Source organism: Hippopotamus amphibius, chromosome 5, assembly GCF_030028045.1.
Source record: "Hippopotamus amphibius kiboko isolate mHipAmp2 chromosome 5, mHipAmp2.hap2, whole genome shotgun sequence".
Classification (NCBI taxonomy): domain Eukaryota; kingdom Metazoa; phylum Chordata; class Mammalia; order Artiodactyla; family Hippopotamidae; genus Hippopotamus; species Hippopotamus amphibius.
This window is the reverse complement of record NC_080190.1, coordinates 6104217-6124129: the sequence shown is the minus strand read 5'-3', so window position 1 is coordinate 6124129 and position 19913 is coordinate 6104217. Positions and strand designations below refer to the sequence as shown.

The 19913-nt window shown below is 47.6% G+C and overlaps 1 protein-coding gene across 5 annotated transcripts in view; it reads right to left on the bottom strand.

The window, feature by feature from the left end:
- Positions 1-311: 311 nt before the first annotated feature.
- Positions 312-19913, bottom strand: part of C5H10orf90 (chromosome 5 C10orf90 homolog) — an 83235-nt gene continuing 63633 nt past the window's right edge. For 3 of the 5 annotated variants that reach the window (XM_057734676.1, XM_057734677.1, XM_057734679.1), the window contains 4 exons: positions 5347-5410; positions 3286-3386; positions 1309-1408; positions 312-1220 (listed from right to left, as the gene is read on the bottom strand). In XM_057734676.1, the coding sequence (XP_057590659.1) occupies positions 1163-1220; positions 1309-1408; positions 3286-3386; positions 5347-5410 (323 nt within the window). In that variant the 3' untranslated portion in view covers positions 312-1162. The remainder of the gene's footprint in view (positions 1221-1308; positions 1409-3285; positions 3387-5346; positions 5411-19913) is intronic. The other 2 variants (XM_057734681.1, XM_057734678.1) reach the window with 1 other exon arrangement.

Below are 19913 nucleotides of genomic sequence, written 5' to 3'. Positions count from 1 at the left end.
CCCTAAACTTCCTTCTCATTCCTGGGGAGATTCCTAGTGAGATGTGGGGCCTTCAGGATCCTAACCTTGCTCTCAACAGCCCCCCACTCCTCTCGTGCCAGCTCTCTGGGAACATCCTTCTCCCTGGGCACTGGGGAGCATGAGCGCCCTGACCTGGGGGCTGTGATGGTCAGAAGGCGGCGGCACAGGAGCAGGTCAGAGGTCCCTGATGGACCTTGGTGACATTTCTGAGCACCATCTGCACTGGCTGCTCGGTTCATAACGCAAAACAGGGAACAGAGCAATATGTTAACTTTTTGTAATAACTGCATTTATTTTCATTTTTGATCAAACTATTATTCTTTACTCCCAGACACACATTTACAAACAATGGACACTGTAATTGTTTGGAGGGACACATGGCAGAGCTGGAGCCATCAGGCCATTTTCAGCAACGCCGCTCTTTCTGGGGGCTGGAAGGTTTGCAGGAAACACGGAAGTCACCTACCACTTTTTTCAGCCAATTCTGCCCTCATGGCTTCCATGGAAACAGACTCTTCTGCTAAATGAAGAGCAGGGTAGGGGTAGTGAGGGCTGCTCCGACCTCCCCAGGTCACCACAAAACAGGTCACTGGTCCCCAGTCTCTGGCAGGACACCCGCCCAGTTGCAAAGTCTCCATTGTTACATGGTACACACATCCAGAGAGGTTTCAAACATACTGTGTGATGTCCCGAAATTTGGAGTTTGCAGAACTGGCAGAAGTTGGGATTGGTATTTTTAAAGTGATATATTTATGTCCTAGAAATTTGATGGGGAAAAAAACCAAAAACAAAACAGCGCCCAGGGATCTAAGCCCACGTGAGCACAGAAGGCCTTTCTGCCTGGGTGGAAATGGTGGGGGGGGGGGGGAATCAGAAGCCAAAGATAAAATTCAGAAGTAAAACATGAAGGGACTGTATCGGGGAGGTTCCGCTGAGTTGATTACCCCCTGCAGTCTGATGATCCATTTCCTCAAGGGTGACCGTCCCTGCTTGGTTCGGGTCAGCAATTCAGGAAGCTAGGCTTTCCTTTACGGAAAAAAAAAAAAAATCGAAAGTAAAATAAGTGTTTCACGTCATGAAGATAATGCTAAGTTTAATGGTTTATGCTGCGTTTGAAGTCATCCCAGGTCCAGGTAGAGGGTCAGCAGGGCAGCCTGTGGTTAGACTGCGTTCCTTTGAAGGAGCTGGTCCAGTAGTTGCTAGGGAAGTAGAGACAAAGATGTCAAGTTCAGAGTCAGCATCTGGGCACCACACACACGTCACACCTGCTGGCGGCCAGGCCATTACCTTTTTGAAGACGTCGGCCCGGAGTCTGTTACTCTGTAAGATGACCCTTTTCTTTTGTTCTTCTTTTTTCTTTCTAACTTCCGGCAAGTTATTATAGATTCTGAAACAGATTCAGAAAACATTCTGAATGGTAGGGAGACAGCGTGTGTCTGCTGTGGATCTGCATTCTGTCTTGTCAGCAGGCTCTTCCATTTCAAAGGGAAGATCAGCCGCATATGGGCCACCTCGCATCTGTGAGACGCTGAGACCCGGGGCTGCCCTCACGCTCTCCAGATGGGGCTGCCCAGGCAGGGGCCATGCAGCAGACGGAGCCCCACCCAGGGCAAAGCTGGAGAGGCCAGTTGTTGGTTTAGAAGTCACTTTTCTTGTCCCTCCATCCTCTACGGTAATTAACCACTTGCTTATAAAATGAGAGATTCCAGACCTACCGCTTTGCCACTCCAAGTGTAAACTTACCTTTTACCAAATACCTTCTGCCACACAATTTTTGTCTTCCTATGACTTAGAAAAGCGGGGAATCAATGGCAGTAGCAGGAATTGTACTGGAATAATACACACGTAAAATGTGTTTGCCTCTCTACCTACCGCATTCCTGATTACGCTGTTTCCAAATACCTCTCAGGCGTACGTACTATGTTCTTGCCCTGGTATAAAATTAGGAGCTTCCAAGATACAAGCATGGCCCGAGGGACCCTTCTTCCGGGCCCCTCCTTCTTGCTTGCTGACAGATACTGTTTATGTACTGATGCCAAACAAGATTTCTGCTAGAATCCACGGACACAGAGGAGACACCGTAGTCTGAGCTTTTAGGGTGCTGTACACGTGGCAATAGGCTTAACAACTTTTTTTTTTTAAATTTTCTCTCATGTTTGAAAGCCAGACAAAATTTGTTTAACACATCCCCCTCTTAAAAATAATAATTACAAATTGTACAAGTGTTGATGATGACAGTGTCCGCGGGTGACACTGTCTTGGTTATTGGGCACTAATCATCTTTTTATGAATTTATCTTTTTAAAATTTTTATCTATATTTTTTTTATTGAAATATAGCTGATTTACAATGTTGTGTTAGTTTCAGGAGTACAGCAGTGATTCAGTTATACATACACATATATATATATTCTTTTTCGGATTCTTTTCCCTTATAGGTTCTTACAAAATATTGATTCTAGTTGCCTGTGCTATACAGTAGGTCTTTGTTGGTTATCTATTTTATATATAGCAGTGTATATGTGTTAATCCTAAACTCCTAATTTATCTGTGCCACCTTTCCCCTTAGGTAACCATAAGTTTGTTTTCTATGTCTGTGAGTCTATTTCTGTTTTGCAAATAAGTTCATTTGTATCATTATTTTTTAGATTACACATTTAAGCAATCTTATATGATATTTGTCTTTCTGTTTGACCTACTTCACTTAGTATGATCATCTCTAGGTCCATCCATGTTGCTACAAATGGCATTATTCCATTATTTTTTACAGCTAAGTAATATTCCATCGTATGTATGTGCCACATCTTCTTTATCCATTCATCTGCTGATGGACATTTAGGTTGTTTCCAGGTTTTGGCCATTGTAAATAGTGCTGCTATGAATACTGGGGTGCATGTGTCTTTTCCAATTATGGTTTTCTCCAGATATATGACCAGGAGTGGGATTGCTGGATCATATAGTAGCTCTATTAGTTTTTAAGGGAACCTCCATACTGTTCTCCATAATGGTTGCACCAACTTACATTCCCACCAACAGTGTAGGAGGGTTCCTTACTAGGCTAATCATCTGACACGATGATTTCCCAGGTAGCCCTCACAACAGCTGGAAGAGACTTCGTAAGTGCCCTGCTGGTATGGGAGTGAGAAGCTCAGCCTCAGCGAGGTCAGGAGGCCAGTGATGTCCCTCAGCTGGTGAATGACGTCCCCCAGCCTCAGTCTGTCTGACTTCAGGCAACACTGTCCCCCAGTCATGTAGCGTAAAGTTACCTGGGAATTGCTTGCATGTAGCACAGCACTGGGCACACGGAGGGCGTCGACATGGTCTCAATGGATAAATGAACACATGACTGCCAAATCCAGGAGCAGTTCTAGAGGACCAGGGGACTGTCAGGATCAGTAGGAAAGAGGACATGTCCCAAAGCTCCACAGTGGAAATTCTCCTGGGTCCTTAGAGACGCATCTTCCCAATCCTGACCATCTGATCATGTGGGGACTTTAGGATAAAAATTCCTAGGCCTCAGTCCTGGAGCTTCTGCTGCAGTATTTTCTTAACAGAGCATCCTCAATAAATTGTGGTACATTTACACAATGGACCACTTGGCATCAATGAGGAAAATCAGCCATATCTGTATCTTCGGACACAGAAAGACCTCACGGACATAAAGTAAAAGAAGCAAGCTACCGAAAGATAATATACAGCATGATCCCATTTATGGTTAAAAATTAGATAATTGTATATGTACAAATAAACACCTATTTTCAGGCAGAGAGAAAGGCCTGGAAGGATACATAGGATGCTGATAACTGCGGTGTCTCTGGAGTCAGGCCAAGGTTGGAGAAGTGGGGCGGGAGGGGGATAGTTGGTCATGAGAGACTTCAGCCCTCTCTCCTTTGTTTGAATTTTTTAAGTGAAAATGCAATTTAATAATATAACTAATAACAAAGAATACAAAAGAAAAGAAAGATCCAGTGTGATTCTGTGGGTGAGTAAAGTCTGAGAGCTGGGGTCTGAGGCCACCCAGGGCACAGCCCACAGAGAAGAGCAGAAACCCCATTACTGACCACATCCAAGGAGACCCAGCTTCCAGCCAGGGGAGCCGTGACATGGGGAACAGGATGACTCACTCACCAGTCTTCTTGGGGCCTCAGTTTCCTCTTCAGTAAAATGATAGGGTGATACTCTGTCCACCAATGCTGCTTTGAGAGCTAACATTTTAATTTCAAGTCTCCATAATAGCAGCTTTGGGCTTAGGGACTGGGAGGGGAAGATTTGGCTGAATTTTCCACCCAACTGAAAAAGGAATACTTTTGGCAGGAGGAATACACAACTTTGCACTTCTGAAACAGCAGGTCTGGAAACCCAGTGGCCCTTTAAAACCCCAGTTAGAATGCTGCGAATTGGGTCGTTAATGGGATGGTTCCCCTCCTCCTCACTTTCACTTTTTTATTGACAATAAAGTTCCTTACAGATAATCAAAGTTGGTTAATTATCACAGAAACAATAGAATCATGGGAAAAACAGAGATTTTGTGCCTGGAGTGGGGAGAAATGTATTCTTCCTATTGCAATGGTTTCTCTAAGTTGCACTGTCAATTTGGTTTAATTATAATTCCTCCCAGTGCTAGATCCTTTATTACAAACTAATATCATTTTACTTGCATGAACTTGGCAAACCCTGCCGAGTTATTACATTTGGGTTGGGAGGCCAGGTCTCAGAAAGAATGGCAGCCTTTGTGTGTTGGTGAAAGTGAGTGGGCGTCTAGGATAGCAACCGGCCAAGCAGGACAGGGAGAGTTTGCCGGCAGCAGGGCCGCCAAGCCCGCCGGGGATGGGGCGCCAAGAAGGCCACGTTGTGGCCCTCTGCGGCTTCACTGGCCCCCACGTGCCATTGGCCTCCAAGTGTGGATGCTTTTCTGCAGGCCCTGCCACTGTCAAGGCCCTCAGGAGACCCAGCTTCTCTCCTCCTCATAAAATTACCTGTGAAGGTGCACAGTGACGAACAGCACCTGCCCAGAGCCACGACAGCAAAGTATGGAAGGGGTCCTGCTGTGAGTCTGGGGATCTCTTAGAGACCAATTACCGGACTGCATCAGAATCCAAGACCCACCACTTTCCTAAGGTTTTTCCAAGAACGACATTAACATTCAGAGGCGCAATTTGACAACTACACTCTGTTAGCCAGCTTTTCAAATTCACGGCCAAGAAGACCTCAGAGCTTGAACGTGGACCTAGAAACAGTGGCCCCGCGGGATGGCACCTGGGCCCATCAAGCCACTGCTTCTCCCCCCTCCCCCACTTCTTTCGACCTCACACAATAAAACCAAGTACCTTTTAGACCGCATATGCATCTCCTTCTCTGAAATGTACCTTTCTTTGGGTTTGAACAAGTTATCTGGAAAAAGAAAAAATGGAAAGAGGATTAATTTTGGAAGGTACAGATATTGCACGCTTCTAGACAAACATCATGGTGGGCTTAGTTCACTCCCTGTTATCCATCCTTAACCTAAGCCCAGTCTGTTACAAACACAGCAGGACTCAGTAGACACACGCCATGAATGGGTTGTCATGGAACTGACAACTTGACAAGCTGGCCTTGACAACAGTTAAACACGGGCATGAAGTTCAAGGTTAGCGTCTAACAGACTTTATGGACTGTGATTCCTTTGCATGCTTCATTTAGAAATAGAGTCATGGTTCACTAGGGCACTGCCGGGGTGGCACAAAAATGTGTCAGTGTCGCTCTGGGTACAGAGCCCTGGCTCATCCCATCCACAAAAAATCTCCACACTAGGTTTTTGGTGCCTCTGAAGACAAGCAAACATCCCAGCTCTTGCTAGAACACTTTGAGAGCAGGAGCTTTCGCTCACAACTGCAGCCCTCCATTAGGAGCGCTCAGTCTCTGCATCCTTTCTAATGAGGGATTAGCCCTTTCCGAGGTCAGAAAATATAACGGAAAACAGCATAATAGTAAAGTCTGTTTAGTGTCCTTTGAGAAAATGCACAGTGGCTAAAAATCACTATGAGTCTGGAATTTTTTTTAGTGAAAGTACATATTGCTCATCACAAGGATATTTATAGACGGCACACTTAAAAATGGAATGTGTTTTTTTAAAAAATCAGTGTATACCTTTTTGCAGTAACTCTGAAACCCCCATGAGACTCTCAGCCCTATAGATTATCCAAGAGGGTGGCATACACAAACGTTCCGTGGGGTGCTTGTTGCATGGGATGCATCTGAGCAGCTGCCACACATACAGTCTGGAACCCCTGGATGGTAAGCAGCGCACCTGCCTTCACTCAGCATCAGCAGACAGGTGGCTGGGTGTCCCTCAGTCATGGAGTTGCCGTGGGCTCCCTGTGATCCCCAGCCAAGACCCCAGCACGTTTGTATTGGTCTCCCCTACCTGGGCCTGTCCCCCCTCACTCAACACTCCAGTGAGGCCACCAAAGATTTCTCAGGCTTGAGAACACGTTGAATTTTCCAGGAATATACAAGAAATTGGGAATAGAGGCATGGGTACGAAGACCTCTCTTCCCTTCCGGGGAACCACAGCACAGCTACTCATGTGCAATATGGAAACAACACAGTGGTGGAGCTTGTATTCTGTCTGGTTATAAACGTAAAAGAAAAAGATGGGGACTTCCCTGGCGGTGCAATGGTTAAGAATCCACCTGCCAATGCAGGGGACATGGGTTCGATCTCCGGCCCAGGAAGATCCCACATGCCGCGGAGCAACTAAGCCCGTGTGCCACAATGACTGAGCCCATGTGCCACAACTACTGAAGCCCCCGTGCCTAGAGCCCGTGCTCCATAACAAGAGAAGCCTGTGCACCGTGATGAAAAGTAGCCCCTGCTCTCCGCAACTAGAGAAAGCCCGCTTGCAGCGATGAAAACCCAATGCGGCCAAACAAGTAAATAAATGAGTGAATGAATGAAAAAGATGGCACCATCATTCCCTCTCAAAGACAAGATTCAAAGGAGAAATAAGAGAAAGGAAGAGGAAATCAGGAGAATTTTCCTAGTGAAGGAAAGTCCCTAGTGTTTGGAAAGGCATGGGGCCACGCGCACCAGGAAAGTCAACACTGCCATGAAGACCCTGATCTTCCAAGACGCCTCCCAGGACCCATGCTCCACTCTCGCCAGGACCTCAGGAAACGCCCAGCAGCATTCCAAAGAAATGCGGTGTCCCCTTGAGGCAGCCGGGGTCTTGAACAAGCAAATATGTCTCTGCCTGAGGATCCCCACTCAGGCAGGGAGGAGGAGTGTCCTACCAAGAGGAAGACTCCAGCCCTCAGGAGCTTCTCAGGAGCAGGGAGGGGCCCGTGTGCACAGACACACGGTCCCCAAGGGAACAGAAATGGTACAAATTGTATTTATAACAGTTACATAATCTCAGTTCAATTCCATGTGGCCTCCCCGCAGAAATTAGTTTTGTTTTTGTTTTGGTTTGATTTGTTTCTTTTGAGCACCTGATACCACAATGAGGCTTTCCTCTTACTTCCAAGAGGAAACAAAAGCAAATGTGAGCTATTTGGCACCTCCACTGTTCTGTTTTCTGAACTCTTCTCAGCCTGCTGAGCCGCAGCACAAGTTCAAATTCTGGGCCCCGCAGCCCACCTTAGGTGCAAAACCAGCAGGTCTGTATCCTAGAGGGCGGAGCCCACACCTTGCTGATTGCTGTTGACTGTGAGTTTTCATAACAGCCCCAGGCCCATGTGATGGATAGTAGGGGGTGCTTCCTGGATGGGAGTGAAGAGAGGAAGAAAGCAAGGCTCTACCTCCCTGAAGGAAGTTGTTTGAAATAAATCAAGTGTGTTGCAAATGGCTCCCAACCTCACTAGAGTAAAAAGAATCCTATTTGGCCCTGTGAGAGGGAAAGCGGAAGGAAGAGGGGAGGGGGCAGGGTGACACCTGAAGGTCAGCATTACTAGTTATAATAAACAGCTAGTGTTCATTGGATCGCAGTAGATCTTCACACCAACCCTGTGACATGCTCATAACTTTTTTTGTATTTTAGGGTTCCCTGCTGAGGTTCATACAGTGAACAAGCGAGTGGCAGAGCTGGGTTTCAGTCCCAATCAGTCCAGCCCTGTCCACACGTGCCCTCAACCTCAGAACACCGCGATCAACCTGTGGTTGCAGAATCCATCCTTTGGGAGCCCTGACAAGTGCTAGACCATGACCCAGGAGACAAACCCCAAAGTCCTTTCTCTTCCTCCTTCCCCCCACACTTAGTGAGCAACTACCACGCCTCCAGGGGATGCTCAGAAGAAAAAAAATGGATAAGATCCTGACACCAGGAGACTTCATTATTGAGGGAGGAGTCGGATAATTAACAAACCAGCTACAAAGTATCGGGTAAGTGCCGAGATGAGATGAAAAGGAATTATGGCCACATGGTCAAGGGGGACCAGGGTGGTCAGGAAGGCCCCTTGGGGAGGAGATATTTAAACCATGACTGGAATGACCACAGGAGCCGGCTGTGGGGGCCAGTAGAGGGAAGAGTGAGGAAGGATCAGGGGCCACGGGGAATGCAGTGTGAGGCAGGGGGCACGAGGGCACGAGAAGGCAGGCCGGGAGTAGAGGTGAGAGCAAAGCCAGCTGTGGTTCTCCAACCAGGCTACACTGTACCACCACCGGCAGAGTCTGACCATGATTCCCACGCCTGGGCATTGGAATCCAAACCAGAATCTCCGATGACTCTAACAGGGGAAGGACAGCTCTGACCCCATGTTAGATCTGTTTCTTTTACTTTAACCTTTGTATCCTATTGCTTTTGCTCCAAGTTAAGATTGTTGCCTATAGCCTGAAATAGACAGGAGAGCCTAGTCTCAAGGCTCTGACCTTTAAAGTATAACAATTTTCCTGTTCATAGAGAGATAAAAAGTTGCAGAGCAGAGAATAACATATGTCTTGTTGGAGGTTTACAGGAACATCATGCCCTGACCTACCTGGACAGCTGTGAGAACAAAGGATTCCTACACCAAGAAGTTTGCAACAATCAACCACACCCCTCCCTCACCTGGCCTTTAAACATGCTTTGCTGAACCCGTCTGGGGAGTATGGGCTATTTGGGGGGCACAGCCACCCACTCTCCTTGCATGGCCCTGCAATAAACCTTCCTCTGCTCCAAACCCCTACATTTCAGTATTGTTTGGCTTCACTGTGTATCAGGCACTTGCGTTCTGTAACAGCTCGGGGTGGGAACCATCACTGTTGGTTATTGCAAGCCTATTAAGGCGATTTGCAAGTCTGTTAAGTTTTCCTTCAGAATAAGAGAGAGGGAGAGCCACGTGGGGTTTTAAGCAGGGGATCTGATTTGGATTCTTAAAGGATGGCTCTAGCAGCTGTTCAGAACATGCCCCAACTGGGTGGAGGAAATTCAAACACGGCAGCAGGCAGGTAGGTCAGACGATCACAGCTGGGTAAGCAGCGCTCAGCACAGCTGGGAAATGGGCGGACTCAGGACTCACCTACACCCACCAAACATGAGTAAAGTGAGTTTTGAAGGGAGAAGAGAAAACCAGAGTTTGTCGGGGCGGGGGGATGGATGGGGAGTTTGGGGTTAGCAGATGCAAAGTATTATATATAGAATGGATACACAACAGAGTCCTGCTGTATAGCACAGGGAACTATATTCGATATCCTATGATAAACCTGAATGGAAAAGAATATGAAAAAGGATGTGTGTGTGTGTGTATGTATCTAAGTCACTTTGCTGTATAGGAGAAATTAACACAATGTAAATTAACTATACTTGAATGAAATAAGTGAAAGAAAGAAAAAGAAAGAAAGAAGGAAGGAAGGAAAGAGAGAAAAAAAGAAAAAAGAAAAAGAAAGAAAGACAGACAGAAAGAAAAAGAAAAAGGAAGGAAGGAAGAAAAAGAAAGAGGGAGGGAGGAAAGAAGGGAGGAAGGACGGAAAGGGTGAGAGAAAGAAAGAAAGACAGGCTTTGGGTTGGAGCAACCCTTCCTTTGACTGTTAAGTTTTCACCTCTTTGGTGCTCAGCAGACTCAAAGATCAGTAAGACCAAGGGCTCACAGCCTAGGGTGAGAGCCTGATACACGAGGCCTTCAGGGGCCAGGACTGACATCTGCAGAGGGAGAGGGCTCATGGGGGGTATGCAGTCCACCAGGGAAAGGGGGCAGCTGGGCAGACGTCACAGCAGGAGACAGCTGAGCTGAATCTTGAAAAAGAAAGAGGGGTCTCGACCGTGGGAGGAGGGCTGGGGAGGAAGGTGGCCCAGGCGGAAACACAGCAGGACGACGGGGACCAGCCTGCAGCACGAGGTGGTTCTTCAAGGAAACAAACAGCAGGACCCCTCAGAGACCTCGTTTCCTGGGATGAAAGCCATCCTGCACGCACTTTGCTCCAAAAGACAGCAAAGGCCCATCTATCAACTCCCTTCTAATGCAAACTCTGCCTTTATAAAATTAAAGAGACTGAGAATTTTCCTTGGAGCTTCGAGTATTCTAATTCACTAACATGGAAGAAAGAACTGTGGTTGTATTTACCTCCCATTATCATTCAGACAGAGCAGGGTTGTTTTTTTCTTCCAATAAAATTACTAAAGTAGTAAACTGCCCATTTCTGTCTTTCTGAAAAATCCTTTTTTTTTTGTTTGTTTTTAAACCCGAATCTCTTGTGTCTGGCTCATCATTGTATCCACACTACTGGCCTGTTGCTCATTTCATGTGGCAAAGGCCAGACACACCGAGCCTGATTCAGGTTAACAAACAACCAGCTACCAAGATTTTGGTGCTTCTGAGGCTGTTCTTGGGGGGCAGCGGAGTAAAAGCCAAGTCCCGACATCCCACCAATCTCTACAAGCACACGCCGGTGTGTATTACAGCCCTCAGCTCACATGTGTGTGACATGCGTGCACACACAGGGGCAGGTGGCCTCAACATCCAGACAGCTGACAGTGGCACCAGGAGGCAGCCAGGACCCCCCGGACACCAGCATGATTGGTTGTTTATGAGGCCAGAGCTAATTTTCCCCCACACAGAGTCCATAGCTACAGCTGTGATTGCAAAGCTTCATTTTTTTTTCTATTGAACAAGTAATCTAAATGATAACCAATTCCACACTGGATTTATCAGTGCAGCGCCCTCGCAGAAGCTGATTTTGTGCAGTCACCCTGAGCACTTTGAAGAATTGGCTTCCCCTAGCTTACAAACACCAAAACCAAGAGATGCCTGTTGGAGAGAATCCGGCTGGGAGCCAATAAGCCAGTTTGGAGTGTAGATGCCAAGTCTACACAGGCTAGCATCTTCTAGGAAAGACCTCCCAAAAGGAATGGAAATGGGGTATATTTTAGGGAAGGAAATCTCTAGAGGATTTTACCCCTAAAAAAGGGCCCTAGTATGTGTGTATTCTAAGGTCACGAGGCTGTTCATTTTGTCAGTTTCAAAGCCAGTGAGCAGCTGGCCTTCCTGCCGCCGCTGCTGGAATAATTACATCATGGTCTTCAGGAGTCACATCCAGCTACTTGCACATCATTTCCATTCAGCTCACCTCGCTTGGACCTCCAATTTGCTGACGTGGGCAACGGCCGAGTGGTCTACCTTGGACTAATTAGCCCTCCAGAAATTAAACGGTGTGCATTACACCATAGAAAAGCAAGTTAAAGACTCATAGGTTGTTTGTCTGCAAAGTGTTCTTTTGATGATAAAATCTTGTGCTGGATAAACATCCTCATTTTTCTGAAATCCCTTCTATCCTGTGGGACCCTAAATGACAGTTAGTGGATGAGCAACACATTCTAGGGACCTGGAAGGTGGGTGGAGGCTGCATATTTCATTTACATAAAAATAACACTCAATTACCATTTGGACACAAAAGAGAGATGCTAATGTCACAGGTCAGGAAGGCGATGAGGCTCTCAGATCCTTTGAGAAAGGACATACAGAATTAAGATATGAAAACTAAGGGACTTCCCTGATGGCACAGTGGTTAAGAATCCGCCTGCCAAGGCAGGGGACACAGGTTCAATCCCTGGGCCGGGAAGATCCCACATGCTGTGGAGCAACTAAGCCTGTGCGCCACAGCTACTGAGCCTGCAACTACTGAAGCTTGTGCAACTAGAGCCCGTGTGCCTAGAGCCCGTGCGCCTAGAGCCTGTGCTCCACAACAAGAGAAGCCCGCACACCACAACAAAGAGTAGCCCCTGCTCGCTACAACTAGAGAAAAGCCCGTGCGCAGCAACAAAGACCACCCCCCCACCACCAAAAAAACAAGAAAAGAAAAGAAAAAGAAAAAGGTCTGCGGAGGTCTGCGGAGAGATCTATTCCCTTTTCCTGCTCAGGTCACAGGCTCCTGGTTAAGACAAGGGAATTGTTCTTTTTGCAGAGCTCAGCTCCTGCACACACTGACTTATCCTTGAGTTTAGAGCAGGATCGCCGTCTTAGGCTTTCGGGAAGCAGACGGTACTGGGAGCTAAAGGGTGCGTTTGAGACAGGGTCTGACCTTGGGTGAGGGGGGTGGTGACGGGAAGGGCCACCAAGCACACCGGCAGCCCATGAGCCTCCCCACAGACCCTCTAATAGTAACATCTTTGATGCACCATGAGCAGACAAGGCCCGGGGACCGTGGTTTCAGCTCCCCCAACTAGAGGAACCAGATCCCCAAGTTAAACTCATCTGCTTAAAAGGAGTCTTAATACAATCCCTGGTGACATCCCACTCTCTCTCTCAGACCCAAGAGCTCCATCACAAGCTGCTTCCCCCCCTGCCCCCCAGGGTCCTCTTCTATATGGTTCTAGATTCACTTTACTTGGCTGTCTGCCTGGCTGAATCTCTCCCCAAGGGGCTCCGTGAATAAGCTGAAATCATGCAAATTCAGCTTACCCTGCTGTCTGCAGCATCAGAGATTCACAAACCCACCCAGATCCCTACTCAAGACCAAACACTCACAAACTGAACCCTCGTCAAGGGCTCTCATCAGTTGCCTAAAATGTGCATTTTTTTCTGGGGCCAGCAAAGTGATGTACAGCATGGCACACAATGAGCACATGGGTGAATTTAAAGGCAAGCCAAGGCAGCTTCACCCAGTCTCTAAGATGAAAGGACCCCAGTTCTTAATGACCTCACTACACACAGCAGGAAATTCATCATTTGTCTCTGCTTCATGAAAATAATATGAGCATTAGTGCATTAAACAGCATGCTGTTAAGGTGTACCTTTGATGCTGCCTCTGGCCTGCCTGACCCGCCATACCTCCATGAAAAAGGTGTCTATTTGGGATCTGAGTCTACAGGCCTGCGTCAGTTTAGGCCTCAGCTTGGTGCTCTGTGCCCTGGGACTGGCCACTCAAGCTCACTGACCTTCTGCTCCTCCTCTGCTCAGTGTGGGGACAGTATCTGCTTTAAAGGTCCTTGGAAGGTCTCATGGGAATGGTCCGTATGAAAGTGCACTATAACCACAGAGACGCCAGTAACAGCCACCATGCTATCCAGCACCACCCACAAAGCATCCCCTGCCCCTGGCCCCCCATTCATGATTTAATGCACCCTATGACTCAGGAAAGCAGGTCTTTCCTCTTTACAGGTGAACAAAGAGGCCTCGCGGTTCAGTAACTTAATCTCAGGTCTCAAAGTGAATAGGTAGGAGGCCTGAGAATTGAGTTGCTGATGGAATCAATGGGCTGTTTATTCTCTGCAGAAGATAGATTGTTGTGGTTCTCAAAGTGGGGCTTATATTTTCACCTAAATGCTAATAACATCTGTGTGGCTTCTGCTTCCCTTTCATTCCCTGAACCAGCAGTCTCAGCATCACTTGGGAACTTGGTACAAATGCAAGTTCTTGGCCCCCCCACAGTTTAGCTGGATCAGAAATTCTGGGGCTGGACCAGTGGTCTGTGAGTTCACAAGACCTCCAAGCGATTCTGACGTTTGCTCAGGTTTGAGGACCACTGAGAGAAGATAACAAGACTATTAACGGAAAAAAGCCGAGTCCCTATGTGGGTTTCCAGGCTTCGAGGAAGGGCTGCCAAATGTCATACAGGATGCCCAGTTAAATTTGCATCTCAGATCAACAATGAAACGCTTTCTTTAGCATAAGTATATCCCAGGTATTCATAGGATATTCATGTTTCAGTGCTCTGAAATGCAAATTTAACTGTGCATCCCATATTTTCATTTAAAGAATCTGGCAACCCTCTTTTGAGGGTATGGAGAACCTCTCTTTGCCATGGCAACAATCAGGTCCCACAGCCCCAGAGCCCCCAGTGGCATAGGCTGATCCAGCTGCCCATGTCATGGGGAAGGAAAGCCTCTGCCCTCATTACACGGTTAGTTCTCTGGCAGTTTATTGCTTCCTCCAGCCATTTTCTCAGCTCTTGGTATGGACAAAGCCACCCTCCCTGGTTATTTCACATTGTGACATTTGTGAAGCGCTTTCTAAAGGGATTCTGAGTGGCTCCTCTTTCTCTGTTGGTCCTGTGTTTGGTGACAACATGATGACATTGTTACAGATGCCAGGGGAGCCCACATAGAGACAGGTCCAGGGCCTGTCATTGGACAAGCTTCCAGTGAGGCCACAGACTGTGAAATCAACACCACACCCCACTGCCCAGAGGTCCCCAGGGTCCTCAGTCATCGCTTTCTGGCATTGCTAGACCAAAGGGATTCAGATAAGTAGAATAAGACCTCCTTCCCACAGTCCCAGATTACTGTGGGAAGTGGCAGACTGAAACTCCAGTTGTGGTTTCTTTAGCAAAACATGGTAGATATTTTTATAAGCAAATATTCCTAGAGCTATATTTCCAAAGTGGACTCTCAAGAACCAGGTAAAAGCATTCCAAGGTCAAAGAAGTTTAGAGAAAACAAGCTTAAACAAATTTAAGCAGGCTTCCTTGTTGCAGGACTTATCAGTGCCTTTAATATACAAGCACATTGTAAACCTCCCAGAGAATACAGCATACAAAACAATCTGAAAGGATCGGTCTCCCTCTGAAATGCATTTTGGATAGTCTAGGCTTAAGGATGCTGGGGAGAAAAATGGCAGTAGAAGAATATTAACAGTTATAATTAGTTCTCAGTTTTCAAAGTTATTTGTGGCTATACAATAGGACTTTATACATATTGATATATAAAATCTGGTATACTTTTGCCACATTTTCTTAAGAATGCGTGTGTTGAATGGCAAGTTTAAATCACTTGTATAAAGGAACTGTAACAATGGCTCAGATCGCACTTCATCATGAAAAAGCTACATCTAGGACATGTCTGAAAGGCTAGCTGTTGATGTGAAAGTCACTGCTCCAATTCCAGCATTATTTAGAGAACCACAAAATATGGTGATTTATACATGATGAATAAACTTTCATTCTGGTTGCCAAGTAGATTTATATCCTTAGTGTCACTGCAAGGTTTATTACTGAACTGCACTGTGGGATAAAAGGGAAATCATTTGGAAAATAAAATTCAGGCAATTGGGAGAGTTCCCATAAAGACATTTTCCCTTACCATTCTACAATTCTGTGTTTTTTACTTTGCATTGTTTTAATTAGAATAAAATAGTTCTACTTCTAATCAACAGACATAAATTGATCTTTTTTTCCCTTGTTTCTTAGGAAAAAACACAACACAAAAGCTTTATCATTGGTCCGCGAAGGACACCAGTAACAGTGTACACACAAATATGTTTGAATTAGGGAAACAGTCTTGTAGCTAAATCATGCTTCTTGTTTTCTTTGCAGACTGATGAAGTAACAATTGACTTTTATCTGATAAGCGCATTTTAAAATTCCTTTGTGAGTAATATTGGGAGAACTAGCCCCAAATATTTATTCAGATGATTGATGGAAAAACATTCATGAGATCAGATCGGTAATAATAGGGACGGTGTGGCCAGTGCTAGCTGCGTGCTGAATAGCACGTTTTTATTACTGCGATGACTTCCCCAGCCATCTCATGTCTGCTGGGTCACTTCTCTAGCTAGACGCTCGGGGAATGCAAATTAATTTTAATACTTGCTCCAGCCAGAAACCATCAGTGAAAGCAGATCAGCTGGAGAAGGAATCTGCAGTGCCTTCTGGAGAATTCCACCCCTCTACTGGTCCGTGATGTAAATGGCTGTGCTTGGCTCACCTTGGGAAGTGTGGATAATGCAATTCAGATTAAGTTATTCTGCTTTGCTACACGCAGCAGAGCTTCCCAGAGTGACTTGGTGTGGCGTGTGCCCACCGGCACTTAGAATCCAGGGAGATTCTTCTGGCACACTCACACGACTATAATCCAAAGTGTAAAGGTAAGAAGGTAGGCCATCTAGAGAGATACAAGAGACAGGAGTGCTCCAGTGGAAGAGGTAAGGAGGTGGAGACTGATGGGAGTAGTCAGGGAGGGCTTCCTGGAAGAAGGGTTTTCCTAAAACCATCTTTCTGATGGGTTTCCTACACATTCCCAGGTGAAGGAGACAACCTGAAAGAGCCAGGAGGACCACCCCAACTATGAGAGGGGAAATAAACTGAGACAGTGGCAAGGCAATGTGGGCTGTGTTTGAGCCCTGCTCGGCTTCCCTGCTGGCTGTGGCCCTGAGTACAGGGAGCAGCAGTGATTCCCAGTGAGCAAAGCGCTCAACTGGGAAGTGAAAGTCACCATGCATTACAGTCAGAAGCAAGAGCCTTGGGGATGAGAGGTTAAGACAGAGGCTGAATTTGAGATGGGCTAGGGAGGTTAGGCAGGATGTTGCAGGGCAGAGAAGAAGAGGGACAGACGAGGCTTCTATCAGGTGGTCTGGGGGCACTGATGGGGAATGTTCCCAGAGGTAAGGAAGGACAGCCAATGAGACCAATGGGAGAAAGTAGGCAGGTAGGCAAGTCAGGCTGGAAGGGGTCTGGGTTGCAGGGTGGGGATGGAATCCAGGGAGTCTGAAAATCTAGAGATGGTGAGGGTCCCGCTGCGGGAGTCACAGTGAGGGCGGGATAAAGCCACAGACTGGTCACCAGGAGATACTGACTGAGCCCCTCTACCTACAGGTGCTCTCCTGCCTACTAACTGCAGGTGCTAAACTGCCTACTACCTGCAGGTGCTGTACCTGATGCTTCCCACATGCTTTCAGCCCTTCCTGCCCCAGAGGCATCCTGCAGGATAGAAGCAATGACTGATTCTGGAACATTCTAACTCCCAGCTTACGGTAAGCCTTTGAACATGACCAGTCACTGCCCCTGGGACCCCAGGAGCTGTGCAGAGCTGATGAGGAAGCCCCGCTTTTAGCCCCAGGTAAGACATGGGCAGGGGGAGCCCTGACTGGGGAAGGAAGGCGAGCCCACAGGTTAGCGAGTTGGTACCTCAGACGCTAAGAGCAAAGGCCACCCTCCTCCCACTTCCTTGAGGCTCATCTTCTCTCCACAACTCGGCAGTCACCACGTCCCACCGATTCTGTCACCCTGCATCTGTCGCCCTTCAGCATTCCACTGTCTAGCCTGCCTTCATCACATCTTGCCTGGAGCTACATAGCGTCGGCTTTGACCGCAGAATAAAGAGAAACCCAGAAGCAGCATATACAATGCCTGGTAGCCCCCTGGACTCCTCTTCAGCGCCTCTGTCTCCCCCTCTGCTCCCCACCCCCATTTTACAGTCCAGCCATAGCTGAACTGAGCACCCAATGACCTCTCCCTGTGGTGCTTCCACATCCTCCCCCAGCACATCCCGCCCTCCCCACCCTAATTACTACTCACCCTCATAGTCTCTCCTCACCCTAATGCAGTACGAGGTCTCCTCCATCAGGACCGTATCCCAAGGTGGGAGCAAGGCCACCGCCTGTGAGTTGCCATGGCAACCTCCTTTCATGGCACTTGGCAAATCCCAAGATCATTGCCTACGTGCTTTCCCCACGAGGTGGGGAGGTCTGTGAGCCCAGGGACTGTGCCTGGCACACAGCGGGTTCTCAAGAAAGGTTTGCTGAGAGACGGATGAAGATGCTCCTTGAGTCACTGCTGGAGCCACGCCCAGGTGGCTCCCAGACAAGGAAAGAGACCACATGTTTGTTAGCTTTGGGAACTCAACTACAGATGATGAGTTAGTCAAGACAGGCTGGGGTTGTAGGCAGGACCTTCACAACGCTAATTCCCAGACTCTCTCTGGTCCCAGTTGGTGATGAAAATCCCGCATCTGCACACAGGCAGCCCAACGAACACTCACATACATGTGCACGCACACGCATGTCCGCATGCACGTGTCACTGCCCCGTGCCTTAGAGACTGCTCAGGATTCATTAGCCAACGGGAAGCAGAGCTGGCCCGCTGGCCCTTGCTGTAATCGTCCTTGACTTCAGGCGTGCGCTTTGCCAGCAGCCCCTGCCCGAGTGGGCGTTTGTCAGCTGCTGAAGGTCCCACCTGAACCTCTCAGGTCTGTGCCAGGCGGGCCCTGATCAGAGGCAGCCACCCCAGCTCGGAAAGCAATCCGAGTCTTCCTTCTAACAGACGTCTTGCCACTGTAGCCGGAGCTCGTTCACGCATATGATTTATTAACTAATTTAGCGTGTAAGAAAAACATCTGCAGCTTGCTTTTATCATCTTGCCAGCAGACAGGCTGAAGACAAGATGTGTCCTGCAGACTCGCTTAATGGGGCCTTAAGCACTCCCTGCGCTTGTCCAGAGCTCGCACGAGGCTCTGGTTTCAGAAGCTGTCTGATTGAGCCGACCTAATACCAACAAACACGAGGGTAAACCTCTCATCAACCATAAATACCGCGGGGATCAGAAGAGTGGCCATAAAACCCTACGTTGAAGTCCGCCCAGAGCATTCTAGTCATTAGGACTGCCTTGGAATTTGGGGAATAAAAAGGTGCCTTGGTTATTTAAGACTATCGACTGGGTCTGATCACCTTTTATTATTATACACGATTTTAAGAGTTTCATTCAAAGGAATATGAACTTGTAAGGGTAATATCTGTTTGGGGCAAAACATCACAGTTGGATGATGGAGTGGATAGAACTGTCTCCCCAAAAAGATACGTTCAAGCCCCCTCCCCTGTACCTGCAACTTGATTTGGAAATAGGGAATGTGCAGATGTGTGCAAGTTAAAATGAGGTCATACTGGATGAGGGTGGGCCCTACTCCCATGACCGATGTCCTTATAAGAAGAGGAAATTTGGTCACAAAGACACACAGACACAAGGGAGATGCAAGTGGGGATTAGAATGACACATCCATAAGCCAAGCAATGCCAGAAGCTGCCAGAAGCTACTGGAGCTGGGAGGAGGGCAGAGGATGGATTCTCCCTCTGAGCCTCCAGAAGGAATCCATCCCGTGGATGCCTGGATTTTGGACGCCCCCAGACTGTGAGAGAATCAAGCTCTGTCACTGTAGCCACCCAGTCTAGGGTCGTTTCTTACAGCGGCCCTAGGAAATGGATACGGATGACCAAGGCAGCCTCCCTCTGATACTCGAGATGACGACACTCCAGACCACTGAGGCCCGCCGTGTGGCACAGCTGGGAGGTAGCTGGCCCAGGGGACGAGGATGAATGGCCCCGCGCATCACAAGTTCCCACACATCCATGATCTCCATTTTTTTCTATGCAAAGTGATGGGAGCTGACCGAAAAGGAAGCCTTGTAGACACCATTTTTTGTGAATACATATGTTGAGCTCTAACGTGACATTGTTTTATATTTGTTGACAACACATTTGTTTATCTAACCATTTTCATCAAGCAGGATCTTCAAAGAGGTTGAGGTCAAGTGGCCCACACACCATGGGCACCCTGGCAGCCCTCCTCAGAACACGCCTGGACATTGAAGGCCCCAGGGGAACCCCCAGTTGTGACTGACACTTGGTCCCTCATGGCAGCTTGAGCAATCTGCACCTGAACCCAGACTGCTCTCTGTTGAGCCAGAGACTAAGGAGCTGCCGGAGAACACACCCAAATAGTCTCTATCTGCCAGTCGGCT